Here is a 19,836-nt window from a genome sequence, read left to right as displayed (position 1 = left end):
GGTCCTCGGTGGCAGGCTCACGCCCTTAGGCGTTGTGAAATTTCAGAACTATTGCTTGCAAAGAGAAAGACCATGCCTCTTCCCCGCCCAGGTCCCCTCAGCCACATTTCCCACGGTTGGGGACACGGGATTGCTGCAACAAGTCAGACTTTGGGGATGTGGGGTCAGGGGTGCATTTGGTGAAGTTTAGTGGGATCCATGTGGGGGTCACAGCGACTTCTATCTCAATGCTGGAGTGACTTCAAAAAATGCTCTAACCACCTACTCTGATTTACACAGTGTCATGATAAGAAGACCTAGCAAGAAAAGATGAGACAATATGCAGCCAGAAATGCAGTTGGAGTTGTGTAGAGGTGTGCTGTGCTGTTACATTGAAAAAAAAAAAAAAAAAGGAATTGTGTGATGCTTGTGGTACTTGTCATATTTAAAATTTTTAATTTATGTTATTCTCTTATGTGTATAATTTTCTTGAGATTTCCCAAATTATACAACTTTCAAGCTCACAAAACCTGGGATCCCAGACCTGTTAACATCACAAAAATTAAAATCTCTTTTAATATCTCTAGATTTTTATGCACCAAATAACATGGAAAAAAATTCTATGAAACAGAAGCTGTAGAGGTTACAAGAGATGGCCAAAAACACATAGTTGTGAGAAACTTAATACTTGTTTCTCTCGCTCAGCATTCTGTGGGTCCAGAAGAATTATGAAAGATGTGTGTGTGTAAAATAAAAAACAAAAGTCAAAGGGGAAAAACAGAAGCAAATAATAAATGGTAGATTGAGTTTAATATTATCAGTGAATTACATTAAATGTTAATGGTCTAGTCACTCCAAATAAAAGGCAGGGAATTTCAGGATGGCTAAAAAGCAAGTCCAAGCTCTACGCTGCCTACAAGAGACAACCTTTCATGTAAGAAGACACAGAGGGGGAGGGCATAGCTCAGTGGTAGAGTGCATGCTTAGCATGCACGAAGTCCTGGGTTCAAGCCTCAGTACCTCCCCAAAAATAAACAAACCTAATTACCACCTCTGCCAAAACAAAATAATTAAATAATACAATAATAAATAAGTAAAATTAAAAAAAAGACGACATGGAGCATTAGAAAATAAGTGGACGGAAAAGCTTATTCTTAACCATGTAAATGTTGAGATTCAGTCACTGGAGTAGGTGTGCTCGTCTGGGAGAAAACGCACTCGCAAACGCCCTCGCACGGTGAGCCCTGCCAGGGAGGCAGGGGGTCTGCACGGCGCAGACGCTCCTCACGGGGGTCGGGGTGACTGTAAAGCTGCGCGCCTGGAGGAGGAGAGCCGCCCCAAGCAAGAAGCGGAAGCGACCCGAAGTGAAAAGTGAAGCGGATGATTCCAAACCAGGATCGGGTTTTCACACTCCTCTCTCGGCAACTGACGGCACGAGACAAAACCATGAAAAATGGATCAGTGAGGACAGAGCGTGACCCACAGCCCAGCGCCGCCCCGGCGGAGCTGCTGACCGGGGCGTGCGGAGGCGGCGGGCCCGGCGCCGCGCTCCGGCTTCCTCGGGGGGTCGCTGCCCTCCGCCGCGGTCGTTTGCCTCGGCTCCCCGACCCCGCCCGGCCCGCATCCTCTGCTGAGGAGCCGGTACCCTCCCAGCTCCTCCTGCGGCAAGGCCTCTGTCGCTCAGGGACGCGTGGGCTCAGGGTCCCAGGAGCGGGCGGACTCCTGGGCTCGCAGGGCCCCGCGCCCCCATGGCCAGCGGCGCCTGCGACGCCCGTCTGGGGCCCCGGGGGCTCCTTGCTCACGTGGCAGCTCAGCAACGCAGTGTAAGAAGGTGGTTTTAAAGCTGCATTCAGCACTTTGTTTTCAGCAAGAAAGCAGCTCAGGAAGCCTCGTTTGCCACGAGGGCCAGAAGCGCCGCTGCCTTTTGAAAGACAGTCAAGGCGGCCGTGCTTGGACACTTGGTCGTGGCAGAGTCGCTTCCAACAGCAGAAGTGGCAAACCTGCGCCGGACAGAGCGGGGCAGCCCAGGCGGACGCGGGGCGTTCGCGCTACGGAGTGCGGCTCCCAGAGACGCTCGGCGGGGTGTGCGGGGCGGCGGAACGAGCGCACGTGCCCGCGGCTTCCGGGGAGGAGCCCCGCGTCTCCGAGCTGTTTGCAGCAGCCGCTCTAAGTGCTGGCCCTGTGTAGGCGTCCCCGGGTGCCCGCGGACCACGGCCAACAGTGACCCCTTGGAAGAAAGGCCTTTCTGACCTGCCTTACGTTTTCATGGCTTCGTGTCTCTTAAACCTGGTGGGTGGAGTGACCGGGCCGGGACCCCCATGCTGGCCCTGCAGCCGCCACCCCGGCCTCTCCTTGCGGGTTCTTCACTAACTTACTCTGAGCCAACTTGCTTTCCTTTATTTTGTATCATAAAACGAGTTGGAAAGGCACACGAGTGTCCCCGCGAGTGTTCCCGGATGTTCCTCTAACTGTGCACGCGTTACCCGGGGGGTTTAAACGCTCTATCTCCAAGCGGTGAAGTCGGAGAAGGACGGGGCGTGTCCGCACCTCCTTCCGTGCTTCCCACCTCCTCCTGGACGTGGCAGATGGAATTTTGGCTGCGTCTGGGTCAAAATTCCGACACTTGGCTGTGGGTTATCTTGCTGCTACCGCGAAGGCTCTAACAGCAAGCAGCTGCATGGGGAGCGCAGCCCAGACCTGGAAAACGAGCAGCCCCCCGCCCCCGCCCCCCGGCTGAGGTCTGGCTGCGGCCAGGACGCCGGCTGCACGGGAGCTCTGGGGGCGGGGGGCGCGGGGTCCGGGTCGGGGCGCGGCGCTGTCGGGGGCCACCAGCCCCCACCCCCGGAGGCGACCCAGACCACGCGTCCACTTTGTGAAGGTGACTCAGATGCGGACGATGAAGCGCTGAAAAGTAGAGGGTAGAGCACAGTCTGTCTCGTTGCCTCAAAGGACCGAAGTGGCAACAGAATGCAATCAGTCCACGTTTAGTACTTTAAAGCCAACACATTTCTTAGTAAGATGTGAGTGGAAAACAAGGAGCTTAGCCAGTAGTCCCCCCTGGGCACAATCCCTCAACTCAGGAAGAAACTCCACCCCAAAAATAGCAACGAAGACAATCCGAAAGAACGCGAACCAAAGCCCGCAGGTGAGCGCCTCCGGGAGCGGCGGGCCTCCGATGCGGGGCCAGCTGGCGGCGCCCCGAGGGCCCCGCGCCACGTGCACGGGCGGGGGGAGGGGCGGCAGCTCCAGCAGCCCTCCTGCCCCGCACGGGGCGCCGGGACGCAGGCGGGAGGCCAGCCCCCGACCGCAGCTTCGGCTCCTCGGTTCCTCCTGCAGACGCGCTCCCTCTTCAGAAATACATGCCCTGTAAATGCCGTATTTTCCTTCAACAAGAAGGCGAGAGGGATTGGACGGCAGAATTGAGGGCAAGAGAACATTTACAATGAACTTAAAACGTTTGACTTGCTGAGTGCCTCGTGTAGGCCCACTTCGGTCTGCGTGAGCTCTTGGGAACGGTTCCCTGGGTGACGTTTCCAACCCGTGGCTTGTAGGATGGTGCCCCCACCTGGCCCGGGAATAACGCGGGAACGCAGCGGGCAGTTATGCGCCGTGGGCAGCGCTGGGGTCTAGACGGAGTGAGCTTCCCGCGGGCGGCGAGTGCACGCAGTTCCGTGCTTTAGTGACGGCATGACGGGCTCGTCCCTGGAGTTCTGAACGAGCACATTTTGTCAGTGGTGGGCGGTTGCGTTAGGACGAGGTGCCCCCAGGACAGCGTTTCCCTTCTCCTCCCATGTCTGGGGGGGGGCGGGGGGAGGGAGAGGGTCCCGGGGTTCCCCACCCCCGCTGGCCTCCCCGTGGCTCACTGACCTCGCCCTGGGCTGAGGGCACCTGAACCTCGGCGAAAGCAGTCCTGTGCGCTCAGAGACTTTTGAGAGGTCAGCGGTCCCAGGCTTCAGCTGGCCGGGTGTTGTGCCAGACGTCTTGGGGTGTCCGTGCTCGCTTTTGGTGAACGAGACCCGAGGGCGCCTTCCCGCGCCCGCGGTCGTCCCCTTCCTTTGCAAGCACTTAGATTAAACTGCCTGCAGTCTCTGCTTTGATCACATCCTTGTTCTCGGCTTCTGGGTACCTAGCCACGTATCTCAGGATGAAAGCCAGCCTTCTGCTGGGTTTTCGGCTTCCGTGGCAGGTGGGGCCTTCCTCTAGGGGGCCTCGTTGTCGGGCCACACCCCGTGGCCTTCTGGGGTCCTTGCACTGCCTGTGAGGGGGGCTGTCAGCACCAGGGGGCCCTGCAGGGCATGGGCACTGGGGGGACCTGCTCCTGTCCCCAGGCTGGTCCTCCAGCCGGTCCTGGCTCACCAAGGCCTGTGGGGCACCTGCCACCTACCTCGCAGCTCTGTGACCACATGAGCCACGCGACGCCGGGGAAGACGTTGTCCCCAGAGCTTCTGGTCGACTGTGAGCTGACAGATTCAGCGTCTCTACCTCCACCCAGCTCTTTGGCCCTGGTCCCTTCTCACAGGAACAGGCCAGAGTGTTGTTCCTTTTGTCAGAATCACTCAAGTCAGAATATGATTCCAGGACTGACTTTTAACAGAAGCTGATAGAAGAAAGTCCCCCGTGCAGGAATGAAGCCCCACACCCAGGTCGGCGATAACGCACACGCACTCACGTGCACCTTCTAACTTTTCTTAGACACTCGACCTCCTGCCTGGTGTCTGGCTCCTCCTGTCTCACCGGACACGGGAAGGTGTCTTCACTGTTGAGTCACGGAGGGGGCGGTGGGAGGGGCGGTGCTGGGGCAGGAGGCTCCCGATCAACAGGCGTCAGCTTGTGAGGCTGCATGAGGAATGAGCCCCTGCTCCTGCATCTCGCCAGAAGGTCGGGGTGGCTGCCAGGTGTCTCCACTGCCACCTTGCTCCTGCCCCTTCCACATGGTCCTCTCTGGAAGGGGTCGATGTGCAGGGACTGGCTTAGGGAGCATCTCTATAAATTACTCAGGATTCTTGTGTGCAGACTGGCCTACTCCCCCTGGTCTGCTTGTTTATTCAATCGTGTGTTTATATCAGTATGGACTTGTGGACATTTATTTTATTCTCTGGGTTTTAATCTGACATGATTTTATTTCGTTGCTCAGACTGTCCCAGCCTTGATCACTGGGGGTCCCTTCCGTTGGCTCCTGGGTCCCTCTGACCTGCCTTCACCTTTACTTTCTGACATTACAGGAGGCTCCAGGTTTATCTTGTGTAATTCCTGCCCCAGTCAGTCTTAGGGTCATTGCTCCGAGCACCCTGGTGGCTTTTAATGGAGAGTGCAGCTTAGAAGCCAAGTTCTGGGCACCGGGTGTGCTCGTGGCTGCTGGGGTGTTAGCGCGTCTAGGTCTTCTCGGCTGGCAGACCGGAGACGGACGAGTGAGCAGCGATGGTGTGCGTCACTGGCTCGCGTGTTGCATCAGGACAGATGTAACATCTCCATTTCCTTCTCTGCGTGCACATCAGCTCTAGAGTTAAGTTGGGGGATTTGTCCCGATGTCTGTGATCCTCGCCTGCACCACAAGGGCTGTGCCAGCTGCCCCTCTGTTATTTCACTTTTGAAGTTTTGTCTCTGATTTTCTCAGCAAGGAGCCTGTCCATGTTCTTTTTTTCTTCCCTAATAAATTGAGGAACATAAATTTGTCTTAAAGTGCTGCTTTGAAGGGTGTTTTAGTTTTTTTAAGGTATTCACGCTGTGGTTTGCTGCATGATAATTTATATACTTGCTTAAATCTGTCCAAATGAATAACAACCTCTTGAAGGGTAGGGATCGTGTGCTTCATTTTCCACTCCTCCTGGCACCTGGCGCAGACCCTCAGTTATGTCTTGACTTCTTGACTGAGCCTGTCTTTGTTTCTCTGCGCTCGTTTCAGGCAAAACGGCACCAGGCAGAGTCCACGTGCTGCGGGGGCTCCGTGGCATCGTCATGTCTTCCGCATGCAGGAAGGACGGCGGGACCTGACGGCTGTCGCCGAGCTAGCTGTTTCCTGGCCAGAAAGATGAGCCCTGTTCACTCTGGGGGGGGGGGGGACTCCCTGCAGGGGGCATGTCTCTATCTCTGGTCCTCACTGTTCTTTCTTTGTGGTTTTCCACTGTAATGGCAGAGTTGAAACACTTAGAAGAAAAAATTACTTTTATTTTTGGTAAAGAGATTCAGACATTTGATAAGAATGTGTTTTTGCGTGTGTGTGGCACTGCCTTTCTTTTCCTCTTTGGAGAAGTTAGTTTGGGGAAGTGCCACAAAGTTGTGGGGCAGGAGTAGAAAGAGCCGGCGGCCATCAGGGTGAGTGCGCGGACTGTGGTCCGGATGGACGACGTGGACCGGGAAGGACAGGCGTGCTGACTCGTGACCTGCAGCTCCCACCCTGTGTAGTGGCAGGAAGGCTTCCCGTGCGCCCGCACAGCAGAGCACAGCAGACCCCCCCCCCCCCGAGACTCTGGGAGCATTTCATGGGGCTGTTCCCAGTTTCCCTAAACCACAGGAGATTTTCACTTCTTACTTGAAGGGCAAATGCAGGAAAAAAAGGCATAGTTTTCCTCTGTGTCACAGTTAAGGCTTTGGCTCTTTGTCTCGTAACTTAAAGGATTATAATTATGATCTCTGTGGGATGATCCAAACTTGCCCTGTGCCCATGGGTTTTAATGCTTCCTCCCAGAGAACCCAAATCACCACATTTCTAAATTCCACCTCACTTTACTTCTTTTTAAAAAATTTGTATTGAAGTGTAGCTGATGTACAGTATGAGTTCAGGTGTGCAGCAAAGTGAATCAGCTATACATACATATACATACATACGTGTATTTTCCTTTCAGATTATTTTCCATGATACATTATTACAAGAAATCTAATATAGTTCCCTGTGCTGTACAGCAGTTTTGTGCTGTTTATCTATTTTACATACAGCAGTGTGCATTTGTTAATCCCCAGCCCTTAATTTATCCCTCCCCTCCCTTTCCCCTTTGGTAGTTTGTTTTCTATCTCGGTGAGTCTGTTTTTGGTTTGTAAATAGAACCTGTATTTTTTTTTTTTTCAGATTCTGCATGTAAGTGATGCCATATGATATTTGCCTTTCAGTGTCTGCTTTACTTCACTCAATATGATAATCTCTAAGTCCGTCCATGTTGCTGCAAATGGTGTTATTTTATTCTTTTTACGGCTGAGTAGTATTCCATTGCACAAATATACCACCTCTTCTTTACCCAGTCATCTGTTGATGGACATTTGGTTGCTTCCATGTCTTAGCCCTTTAAACAGTGCTGCTGTGAACATTGGGGTGCAGGTGTCTTTTTGAATTAGAGCTCCCTCTGGATATATGCCCTGGAGTGGGATCGCTGGACCACAGTGTTTTGAGGAATCTCCATTCTGTCCCCGTAGTGGCTGCACCAAACTGCATTCCCAGCAGCAGTGTAGGAGGGCTCCCCCTTCTCCACAGCCTCTTCAGCATTTACCATTTGTGGACTGCTGAACGATGGCCATTCTGACTGGTGTGCCATCACATTTTATTTCTTAAACATTCCTGAACTGCTGCAGTTTGTTAAACTGCTTCTTACGCTGCTGCTCAGAACAGCAGCGGTAACGATGATGGCGTTAGCAGCGCTAGTTAGCGTTTTGTCTCCGTCTCCGCAGTGAGTTGGTGTGTGTAACACTGGTGTGTACGTAGGGGGCCCTGTGGCTTATCATCCGGGTTGGGACACTGCTGAAAGTGACTGTGACTGCTGTTAATAATTTCACTGCATCACAGGCACAAACAGGCAGGGAAAGGGAGGTCCAGTGGCCGTGCTGGGAGTAAACCCCAGCAGAACTACAGTGCACCTTTTGGTTTTCTTCCTGAGGCACGGTTCAGAGTCCCTTTCCATCTGTGTAGCTGCTCTGCCTGAAAACTCTGCCAGCCCTGCTCTCTCCAAGGTTCCGGGAGCAGCATGCGCAGAGGCACAGGAGGGGAGAGAAGGGTTCATCTGGCAAATAGATCCTGAGCTGGAGTCTAAGAGAGGCCTGGGGTGCTTTGCAGACTCAAGGGTCCTCTGGTCTGACGAGTTACCCCCAGGCCCTGGTATTCCTTGGTTTGAAGACCAATGAGAGCTATGGTGGGGGGTCACCTGTGTGGAGAATTGAGCTGAGGAGAAGACGTGACAGAGAATAATGGCAGAAACAAGGTCCTGGGGGGGTAAGCTGCCACACGAAGGAGTCTGGACAGGGGACAAATGAGGACTTTAAGGGGCTCTGAAAGGTGACAAGATCAGATGTGGATGGGTGGGTGGGTGGGTGGATGTGTGAACTAAAATACTGCAACCACATCAGTAAACAAAGAATGCTGAGCCCAGGTCATCAGCGGCTGCAGCCCGGCCTCTGCAGCCACTCACAGTGGTGCCCTCTGAGGGAACTCAGAATAAGAAAGGACAGGACCCTGGCCCTGGATAGCTAGGTGCTTGTCAAAGGAATGAATTCAGCGAGCCCAAATGTTTGCTTCCTCCCATACACAGAAAAGTGCTGAATTATTTAACTTGAGATGCCTGGTTTCCTTCAGTTAACAAGTAATCTTTTATTGTTCCAACTACCTGGTCTTTGTTGTAAAGCTCCTATATATCCTAGCCCCTCCCCTACCTCTTCAGAGCAGTCCCTCAGAGTGATCTGAGAGGCTGTCATCCCGGCTCGAGTCCTCCCGCCAAATAAAACATAACTCTTAACTTTTAGGCTGCGCGTTTATTTCAGTCAACAGATGGATGGATGGGTGGGTGGGTGGGTGGATGGGTTGATGGATGGATGGGTGGACGGCTCAGAAGGGGGGCTGTGGATGCAGAGGATAGAGGCGACTCCTGTCTGGGAGACCAGTTAGGAGGCTCTGGTAGTGGTTTCGGGAAACCTAAGACTTACGCAGTTCAAAGGGCCTTCTTAAAAAAAATAAAGAATTAAAACTATGAACAGAAAATTAAGTGCAAAAGTGAGTATTTGGGTCAATACAGTAGGATGCAGGTATATTCCTGAAGGTGCTTCTCCCCTAGAACAGTTAGCAGTGACTCACCACGTATAGAAGTACGTGGACACCACACCGGTCATCCCACTGAGCCAAAACCAGATGCTCCCCAGTCTGAACCCTTTAAAATGGTGCCCAAGGATGCCCAGGGTCACTCCAATGCCACCTGACACAGAGGGGGGAGACACAGTGATCTAAGCCACGTGCTGTGAAGTATCTTTGCGGGTGAAAAGCACACACAACTCGCACACGCGTACACACACCAGGGAAGTATTAGACTTGCTGGGCTTCAGGGCAAGTCCGCTTCTGCATCTGGGCCGAGTGCTGTTAGGGTCAGAACTCAGTAGTGGCGAGAGGAGAAAATTAGCGGTTTGTTTAGAGATGAAAGGACCTTCTGGAGCAGTTACCTGCAGGGGCAGCCAGTCGGGCACGCAGGACGAGGCTGCGTCTCTGACTTAGGCTCAGGTCAAGCGTCAGCAGGTGCTTATTTTGTTGCCTGCAAATTTTAAAAACAAGTTGTTTCCATGGAAGTTGGTGGAAAAGCAATAAGCAGTCGCACTCCCCCCACCTGCTTCCGGGCAATGCTTCCTGTTGCGGAGGGAGTGAGGGCGACGGGGTCCTGAACACGCTGGGGCGCACCTGGCTTGTGGCATTTCACCCGGGGCCGTGGCCCTGGTGTTTGTTCTTCCCCGTGACCCACTGGGGCTCTGCAGACCGAGTGGAAGGCATTTGTCCCTAAGAGGAGGTCACTTTGCAGTTGGCTGATGGATGAAAGGGGAGAATTTTTAAATGTTGATGCTTTATGTGCTTTCATTCCACCAGCAGAGTATCCAAGTTTGGACCGGGAACCAGGGCTACACGACGTAACAGGGTCAGGAGACGGGTGAGTCTTTTGCCGGCAGGATAACAGCTCCCGTGGTTCTGCAGGGTGACGGGCACGCACCGGTCCTTCTGAAACCTTGGAAACGTTGGTGTAAGTGGAAACCATGCTGGGAGAGAAGCATCCTCAAAGGCAGGGCACCATTGCTGTATGAGGAGAGCTGAGGTAGGTGCGACTATGTTTTCGAGTGAGTTGTTACATTTTTGTTTGGAAAAACTGGGACAATGGATTAAAAAATGGCCCCTGTGCAAACCGATCCCACTGATGACCAAACATGAGAATTCTGAAGGTTAACAGTTTTCAAAGCTGAGGAAACATCTGGCTACTAGGGTCTCGCACTTTCTCAGAGTCCGGTTCTGCCCGGAAGGAGCCCGGGTGTCGCCCGGGGGAAGCTCCTGACGATGGCTGCCTCTTCCGGAAAGCTCACGGGTGTGTGGGCGCTCACACCTGACCGGGCAGCCGCCTCCTCCCCGGGCCTGGGGAGGCCTTCCCCGCGGGGCGGGTGGGGACGGGTGTCTCCGTCCTGCGTCAGACCCTGCTGCCTTCTGGGACCCACAGCTCCGAGGAGGCCTGGCCCCAGGAGGACTGGGGCACTTTCTGGGAAGAGGAGCTTGTTCTCAGGGGAACAAGCCCCAACATTGCACATCTGAAATTCAGAAAACAGCAGTGGCTCGGGACGACTTCAGCCACCATGGGAAGTTTAATAAGGAGATGTGTTGATCACATTTTGTATAAAGACTACCTGGGACTTACCGGTGCTAAGTGAGGGACGCTGGACGTCATGCGTGTCCTCCTTTAAGTGGCCGAAATGGAACTGGTGGGGACCACTGGCCAGCTCAAGCTGGCCTTCCTCCTGAGGATCCAAGAGCCCCAGTACCTCGGCACCATGAGTTTTCTTTTTCTTTTCAGGTTGTTTTCTTGAATATGTTCCTGCTCTGGATATAAACAAAAACGTTCCTGTGTTTGAATTTGAGATGTGATTTCCTCTGAGACTGAGGAGGAAGTCCCTTGTCTGTGTTCACGGTGGTTTGCAGACAGCAAGATCAGACCTGGAACAGTCTGTGGCCTTGCTGGCTTCTGCAGCCTTGGAAGGAAGGTTCTGGAGTCGCCCTGTCTGGCGGCAGACGGTTTTGTCCCAGTGACCTTCCATGTGGGCAACCCTGGACTTCATTTCCGGGTGCTCTGTGATCTTGGGGTCCCTGTGAGCAGCTGCAATGTTGGGTCTCTTCTAAAACTCACCTGAAACCCCTCTTCTGCCCCTTTTGGTAAAGAAAGCCCCAGAAATTCTTACATGTGCTCCGTACTCCGGCTGAAAGTACGTCCTTTGTCTGTTGTCTCGAAGGCATGCTGATTGGTTGAGCATAATTATTTTTAAGTTGGTGAAAAAAATATAATGAGAGCATCAACGGTTAAAGCACTTTAAATATCCATCCAGAGACAGTGCTCCTGTAAAAGTTCTCTTTCAGATCACACGCGGCTGCCCTGCTCCGGGCCCGGGCTGGGGGTTCTCCTCCGAGTCTCTGCCGGGGGTCGCTCCCCCCCGTGAGACACTCTGTAGCTGCATTTTTCAGTGAGTTTGACTATCTTTGGAGCAATAAATAATTGTTTTATGAGAAGTATAGTTGTTCCTTGTTAGTGATTCTAACACTAGAGGCGGAAAGTCTCCCTCTTCACACACCTGTGCACGTGCACACACGGAGGCAGCACCTCTTCCTCGGGCATTTCCGACCTCGTCCAGAGGAAAGTTCTGGTGAGACTCCCCAGCGCACCCCGTAGTCCTTCCCTGCCAGGTGTCGGGGTGGCTGCCCCACCAGCAGGCAGCCGGCACCTCCGCCGTTGCCACGACAGCCCCACACCTTGGCCGCACCGTCTGTGGAGGGGGCCCCGGACCCGGTGGAAGGCGGGACTGTGAGTGTGGCTGAATCTGCAGGAACAGGGCGCGCTGGGGTCTGGAGCCCACAGGGTTGGCTGCTTTCCCGGCGCTGCTGACTGTCCTGGAGGGGCGGTGTCCTGGCTGTGTCGCGCAGATAGCAGAGCTGAGAGGGCCGACGCGCTTCTGCCTCCGACAGCGCCTCCTCTTCTGGGGGAGTGTGGCTTCTGTTCTGTTGTCCCACTGCCAGGTCGGTGACCACTGTCCTTCTTGGGGACATTGCCCTCAGGTGGGACGCAGGCTCCTGGAGGGCTGTGGCTGTCCCAGAGCAAGGCAGACACACAGGACAGGGCTGGGCCCTGGGGTTGCCGTGCAGCCAGGCCTTGGGCAGCCGGGCCCTGGGCAGGGAGGGCTTAGGAGCTGTTGTGGGTCCACTTGAGCAGCCCTGGTTTGCAGGCCCGGGGGCTCCAGCCGTCCGGGTGGCAGTTGTTGGAAGTAAAGAGCATGTGCTGCTCCCAGTTGTGACCTGATCACACAGGGGCTTCCTGCCTGGGATGCTGAGGAGGAACAGGACAGGGAGGACCTGTGCGGGACGGCCCACCTGCCTTGGAGGGGACTTGGGCCTCATCTTTAAGGTCTTTGGAGGGAGTCTGTCTCATCTCAAAGCTGCCTGAGTCCCTGAACCCACCTTGGGTTTGGCCAGGAGACAGGGTACAGCTCCTCTCACATCAGTGGGTTTGCAGAGCAGCCCTCGTCACCCCTCCCGCCTGGGTGTCCAGGCTGAACACTCTGGTCCCTCCCACCCCTAGCAGACTTGGGAGAATCCTGGCGATGGGCCGCACGCTGGTGTGCTCAGGGTTCTGCCTCCACCGTGACCCACTGTGGAGAGGGACGCCGTTCCGCACCTGCAGGACACGCACCTGCTTGGGGTGGCCGACACCCGCTGATGGCCGCGCCACCCTGGCTAGTCACCCATGTGCAGTGACTGCGGCAGACGTGGGTGAATTAGGTCTGGACTAACTGAAACTCTTGGGAAACTCTGTGGAACGCTGATTCCACTTGCGACACAGTTAATCTAAAACAGAATTCCTCCCTGAAGGGGATGCAGCAGCTGGACCTGCCACTGGCCTCCCCCTGACCCGTGGACCACGTCCCTTTGGGCCCTGCAAACATCCATCACAGGCTACCCACAAATTATTGCAGCTGCCTGCTGAGGCTCAGGCTTTTACTGCCCCTTCTGATCTTCTGGGGGGACCTGGAGGTGGGGGAGCACAACTGGTGATTGTCTCGCAGCACCTGCAGCAAGCTCAGGGTGGGACCCCACGCTCCTCTCTGAGAAATGAGCAGAAGCAGCGGAAAGTATTCCGTGCTGTCTTCTCATGGCTACGCTCCCAGTTCAAGGCAAAGGGGGTGGGGAAAACCTTTCCGGCTCGGAGCCTGGGTTAGAGGCTGGCACAGGAAGGGGAGATTCCGGGGCTGTGGATTCTGGTCAGGTGTCTGTGTCCTGCCATCTCCTTCACGGTGGCTGGACCACACATTGGCAAGACACAGTGGACATCAATGGTTCCCCTGAGCCCAGAGCTCAGCCTCTTCAGGGGGTCGTGAGAGACTCCTGGAGCAAAAGGGGCAAAATGAGTTCCAACACCGAGGGAAATAGCACTGGCAAGAGGTTGCGGGTCCAAGAGCAGACGCGAGGGCTCCCCAGACCAATTCAGAGACAATGTTTTTAGACTCGGAGGAAGATTTGGTTGAAGAAAAGTGAACAGGGACCCCAGAACATTTCCTCAAATTGTTGTGTGTTCCCTGTGAGCTGGTGGTGGCCCAGGAAATTGGTGGGTTGAGGTGACTGAGAAGCGCAGGGGCCAGCTGGGACACTACGGAAATGGTCTTCCTACTGAAAGACCTGAGCCCTCCTTGGTGGATTTCTAGGTGGCCCCCCAGTTAAATATTTCACATTCGATAGTATTCTGCTGATATTGCCCCATATTGAATTATCACATGATTGGCCTATCCCATTTTTTAGAAGATTCCAAATAAATGATGAGATTGATTCCACATGATTGTGTATCTTCTAAACCAACAGCATGTGCTCCAACTGAAGAAACACTCAAGTAATATTGGGAGCACATGTTACTTTTCCTTTTATCATGATTTACGCAACACATGTTTTTTTAAAAAAATTGGAGATTTAGAGAACATTCAGTAGAGTTCTATTATTGTAGTAGTAAATTTAGAGTAATTCTATTGTGTCACTAAAGAATTTGGATGCAAACAATCCACGTGTTCCTATGAGGCAAAAACCCCTTTATCACCCTCAGAGGAATTGGATATTGCTGGAATTCCTTGGTTAGAGTCAATTATTTTGTTTATAATTCCTTTAGTATCATAAGATAAATTTATACTTAAAAGATTGTGCTACAAACCATAAATTGTATTTAGGCTCTAAATTGTTCCCCCAATGTCACCACAAGGTGTTTGCTGTCTCTCTCACTCTCATCAGATCCTTCCAGGGACCGCTGGGATGAACTTGGGGGTCAGGAGCCCACGTTTTGCCATGGCTGAGCTTGGAGATGGCTCTCCAGCTGATCAGTGATCCACTGACCCTACAGAAATGCAGCCCCAGGACCAACTGGTAGTTTCATTGGTGGCGAGATCTCAAATGCCATCAGGACTCAGATACCCATAGGGCTGGTCTGTCCAAGTTGAAAAGGAAGAAGGGTGTGTTCCCATCTCGGGTTGTACCCATATTATTTGAAAAAGAGCTTTGAAAACCTCTCGTCTTTCTGTTCTCACTCACCATTAGTCATCTTATTTCTGCAAGTTTTACGGTGGCACCTGCTGGAAGGCCTGGACACCCACTGAGGGCCGTCTGTGTGGCTCTATCTGGGGCTGTCAGGAAATTGCTAGTAGGATTCTTTCTGACCCCATTCCTGAGAGCTCTGCCCCATTGTCAGGCAGTGCTATGAAAAGGGAGGAAGGAGACTGCCAGGCAAGGTGCTAATTGCCTCCTACTTTCCCTGCTCCACTCACATGATTGTATTTGAAGTCACAATCCTGTGGGCCCCAGGCACTGTCCACCACGTTATATGTCTCTTGAAAGAAATTAGGTTTAGCCTCAAATTAAATTTGGTTTAGCCTCAAGTACCTAGGTATTTGCAACCCAACCAGGTGGTCAAACTATGTCTGTCATTTACGTACAAATAAAACCAGATGGAAAGACAGGAATGCGAGATATCCATGGATAGCCTTAGACAGACACAAATAGACACAGTATTTATGTGCATTCAGAAAAACAAACCACAGTAACCATATGCATTAAAGAATCTAATCAAATCTGTTATCAATATTTTAGCTTTCTTCCTATGTGTCTCTGCCAAGGAAAGAAATTAAGGAGACCACCCCAATCTGGCAGTGTTCTTCTCTTGATCCAAGTAGATTTGGGACTCATTATAATAAAAGACATCATTTGCAAACAATTTCATTTTAAAGTCAACTTTGTGTACACACATATGTACTTGTGTGTATCTGTAATGTGTTACAGGGACACGTTTTTCTGTGCACACAGCGAGGTGGCTGACAGCACAGTCTAGGGCTTAACTGCCTGGATTCAAATCTCAGCGCCATTCTCACTTCCATGTGGGCTTGGGCCAGTCAGCTCTCTTTCTTCCTCACTGTCCTCATTTGTAGAATAAGGGTGATAATTGTACCTTCCCGTTGTGTTGTTAGGAGACTTGAATGAGTTACTACTTGTAGAGTATTTAGAGTGCTGCCACAAGAAAGTTTGCTAACTCACTCATTAATTCTCTTCAAGGTCTTGGAAGGAGGTATGACTTTCCCCTTTTATGGAAAACAAAGACTCTGGAGTCTGAGAAGTGAAGGGACTTGCTAAGAACCAAACAACTGTATTCTCTCAATCCTGAACTCTTTCTGGTTTATTTAAATACAGGCATTCTGCAAAGGGGTATGTTATCAGATATTTTTCAGTGTACTTGTAGAGAGTTTCTTAAGTCATCATTATCACCATCATCACCATCACCAAAAACATCACCACCACCACTACCATCACACCACCACCACCATCAACGCCACCACCATCACCACCATAATCACCACCACCACCACCACCACCATCACCCCCATCACCACCACCATCATCACCACCATCATCACCACCACCACTATCACCACCAAGCATGGGTCAGTGTTTCACACCTTCTTGTAGCAAAATCCAATTCCCTAGTGTGGGGTGGTTGGACCACATTTTATGTATCCACACATCACTTGGTAGACAACAACCCAATGGTGGTGTCCGTCTTTTGGCTTCATGAACAGTGCTGCCATGAACATGTGTGTACATCTGTTTGACTGCTAACATTTTTGAAGATTTTCCAAAAGGACATTTTATCTTTGGAATCAGGACAACATTATAAGACATTAAATGTGAGAAACAGAGGGCAATTAGTTGTATGATGATACTTGGGGCTTTGATGTTGGTTATTAAGTGTAAATGGTTTTTATAACTCTCCTAGGACTTGCAAAATTCTATGACTTCCAAAATTCTATGATTGTGGGCAACGATATTTGTATATGAGCATTTTATGAGTATGAAACATCTAAACACTTCACTACGAATACTTCAACTAAGGCCAGAAAATTTACCCTGGGACCTCACTATCTACAGGGAGTCAGGGTTCAAACTGTTAAAAACCAGCAAATTTAACAATGCTCAACTTTTATGAACATAACGTGAGGTTGAAAGACTAGAGGATCAGATTTAGCAAATATTTAAACACCGTTATCTAGGCTACCAGAGATTTCTGAAAATAACAGGAAGAATAAACACACTGAAAAGGCATAGGAACGAGCTTTATGCTATTTATAGACAACATCGGGGGTGACACTGTCCTTGTGTTCTATTCCTATGCAGAGACAGTGCACATTTGCAAAATACTGTCTTACAATGTGCAATACAGACTTAGACTTTCTTTGTTTCATGTTTATGGTTTACCTCTTAAGTAGAAGCTTGAAGTTATTAAATTATTTCTTTTGACTTATGAGTTCAGAATTGTGGGTCATAAATTTAATTTGCTAAGGACACTTTTTAAAAAACTTTACTTTTTATTGAAGTGTAGTTGATTTATAATGTTAGTTTCAGGTGTACAGCAAAGTGATTCAGTTATACATATACATACATATATTTTTCAGATTCTTTTCCATTACATGTTATTATAAGAAATTGAATATAGTTCCCTGTGCTGTACAGTAGGTCCTTGTTGTTTATCTGTTTTATACATAGTAGTGTGTGTCTGGTAATCCCAAACTCCTAATCTAGCCCTCCATCCCACCCTTTCCCTTTTAGTAACCATAGTTTGTTTTCTATGTTCATGAGTCTATTTCTGGTTTGTAAATAAAATTTGTATTGGTTTTTAGATTCCACATATAAGTGATAGCATATGGTATTTGTCTTTCTCTGTCTGACTTACTTCACTTAGTATGATGATCTCTCGGTCCATCCATGTTGCTGTCAATGGCATTATTTCATTCTTTGTTATGGTTGAGTAGTATTCCATTGTGTGTGTGTGTGTGTGTGTGTGTGTGTGTGTGTGTGTGTGTGTGTGTGTGTGTGTAGCTAAGGACACTTTGAATGAATTAGAAGGGAGTGGCAATTTATTAATTTAATTGTTTATTATCTACCTATCAAACACAAATTTTACTTACTCTTCCATTATTGGCCAGTTCCTCTGGTGGTAGAAAGATAGTGGGTCATCTCATGATGTGTTTGGATGTTGGGGGGTCTTTTTTTAGCATTTATTTTCTACTCTTCCTTAGATGTGTGTATGGATGAACTTCTAAAACTACTGTAACATTACAGAGTGAACTATTTATCTAGTGAGGAAATTTATATCCTCCTGTGAGATCAGGAAAAGAAGAAACTGTCTTTCATGACACAGTGTCTTTATGTGGACATGAAGTTGAGAGAGACGGTTTCAGGAGGACTGAGCCACTGTCCTAAAAAGAGGAAGACACGGGCTGCGCAGGCAGCTTGAGGAAAGGAGGGCGCCCAGCGCGCACAGCAGCCTTTGTGGTTGAATCCCGCAGCTTCTGCCTGGACGGCCGAGCGGGTGAGGGTGGGAGCTGCTGCGGCGCACATGGCCCTCAGGGCCCCCTCCCCGGGGCTCCGGGCAGCCCTGCCGGGCTGGGGGGCTGCGGCACGGCGGGGCGGGCAGGCGTGCTGTCTGCGTCACGTCAGCGTCAACTGGTGTGTGTCCTCACCCGCCGCGCATCTTCTCAGCAGAGAAATAACGCGGACGTTTCACTCCCAAAGGCCACGTGCCGCTCTTACCGTTCATGATGCCCATGTCAATAGGTCGGGTGCCCTCTCCCAGAGGCGCGCCCCACCATCCCGGTCACCTTTCCGTCTCCAGGCCCCCGACCAAATGGTCAAGCTCTTCATTCTTGTCCCTATGTCCCGACACAGTCTCTCTTTCACTCAGATCTACTTTGATGTGCTGCTCTGCACCGGTGGGCAGGTGTGTGGCCAGAATTCCTGCTTCCTGCCGGGACCTGGGACTGCCATGCAGTGACTTCTTCACTTACGCGTTGAGATGTCCCACCTGTGACCAAGCTTGGCCCCTTTCCTCCTCCCTGGAGGACCACTCAGGACCCGACCGCGGCCGTTGGTGTGGAGTGAGACGGAGGCTCTGGGAGCAGTGTGTGCGCCTCTGAGACTGGGGGCTGCCTGCGCTCAGGCCCCCGGGCCCCGTCTCCCCCTCACCCCCGTGTGCACGTGGCTGCAGGCTAGTGATGTCGTGTGGGCAGGCCCTCCCTCCCTGGAAAGACAGGGCACTCACCAGGACCTGTTTTCCTGAACGGTGGACCATGCTCAACTTCACCTGGGATAGACTGGCCCCCGAATTTTAGGGACAACCTTGTGATCTTCCTCCTGGGGACTGCTGTGAACACCGCGCGTGCGTTTTCCCACCATGGGTACCTCTACGGCCGAGGAGTCTCCGGGACATGGGCCCGCGTGGTGGGGAGAGCTGCGTCCCAGCTCGGAGCTGCTGCACCGTCTTCTCCCGGGAGAGCCACGCATGGGGGCACCAGCCACAACCATCCGTATGGGTCCTAGCGACTCAGCCGGGGACAGAGCCCCCAGCCCAACCGCCAACCACGCGTCCTCTTACAAAGCCGTGGCAGCAACCTTGAGCATTACTAACACATTTTCTGGAAATCACTATGAAGATGGTTTCATTGAGGACACGTTTACCTGAGGCATCACCTGTAAGGGGTGTCCCCTCCAACCTGGCTTGACCTCTGGCCCCCCGGCCCCCCGGCCCCCTGTCTGCAAGCCGGAGGTGGAGAATCAGGACCACTCACGCACTCCGGTGGCCGGATGTGTGAGGGCTTCAGGCTCCGCGAGCTGCTTTCCTCCGAGCTGGTTTCTAGGAGTCGCTGCTGTCCCGTGATCCCACTTCTTTTCACCAGAACAAGGGAAATGCTGTGCTCTCGGAGACCCGGGGAGGGCACAGCACTGGCTGTGAGACCCAGCAAAGAAGGCTGTGTAAGCCAGATCACACACGCCTTCGACACGGACGGCTTCCAGCTGCGGCCAGCCCGCAGGGCTCCCCATGATGAACAGGCCACGCGCCCCAGCGAGAGGCCAGCGTGCAGCTGGCAGGACGCGTCTCCTCCCCGACCTCATGCGGACGGAGCCCGAGCCTGGAATCTCATGTCCATCCGACAGTTCCACCTGGGGGAGGAGCATCTGAAAGTACTCATGAATTCTTTAATAACAACATATGTTTTTAGCACATACCTCTACCCAGGAGCTGAGGGAGCCTCTCTCAGATGCCGGATTGAGCTTCTGGACTCCCCCCCGCCCCCTTCTCTTTCTTTCTGGACGATAGTTCGCAAATTACCAGCAACAAAATCTCTGTTGTTTTTAAAGTTTGTTCTGATTTTCCTTAGTCATAATTTTGTAAGTGCCTAGAAGCACAGCGGGACATGTGCCTCTTCCTGTCACAGGCCGGGCCTCCCCAGGCATCGGTCAGTGAGCTCCTGTCTCCAGGATCTCCTCCTGGGAAGAGTTCACCTCTGTGGACGCGG

At 51.9% G+C, this 19,836-nt stretch overlaps 1 protein-coding gene across 1 annotated transcript in view; it reads left to right on the top strand.

Annotated features, from left to right (window-relative positions):
* The window catches only part of WDR27 (WD repeat domain 27), a 184,579-nt gene extending 177,554 nt beyond the window's left edge, over positions 1-7,025 (top strand). Inside the window, 1 exon segment of the mRNA XM_032484890.1 lies at positions 5,882-7,025. Within this exon segment, the coding sequence (XP_032340781.1) occupies positions 5,882-6,106 (225 nt within the window). The 3' untranslated portion in view covers positions 6,107-7,025.
* Positions 7,026-19,836: the final 12,811 nt, after the last annotated feature.

The sequence above is a fragment of the Camelus ferus genome, chromosome 8 (genome assembly GCF_009834535.1).
Source record: "Camelus ferus isolate YT-003-E chromosome 8, BCGSAC_Cfer_1.0, whole genome shotgun sequence".
NCBI classification, from domain to species: Eukaryota; Metazoa; Chordata; class Mammalia; order Artiodactyla; family Camelidae; genus Camelus; species Camelus ferus.
This window is presented reverse-complemented; position numbering and strand designations above follow the sequence as displayed.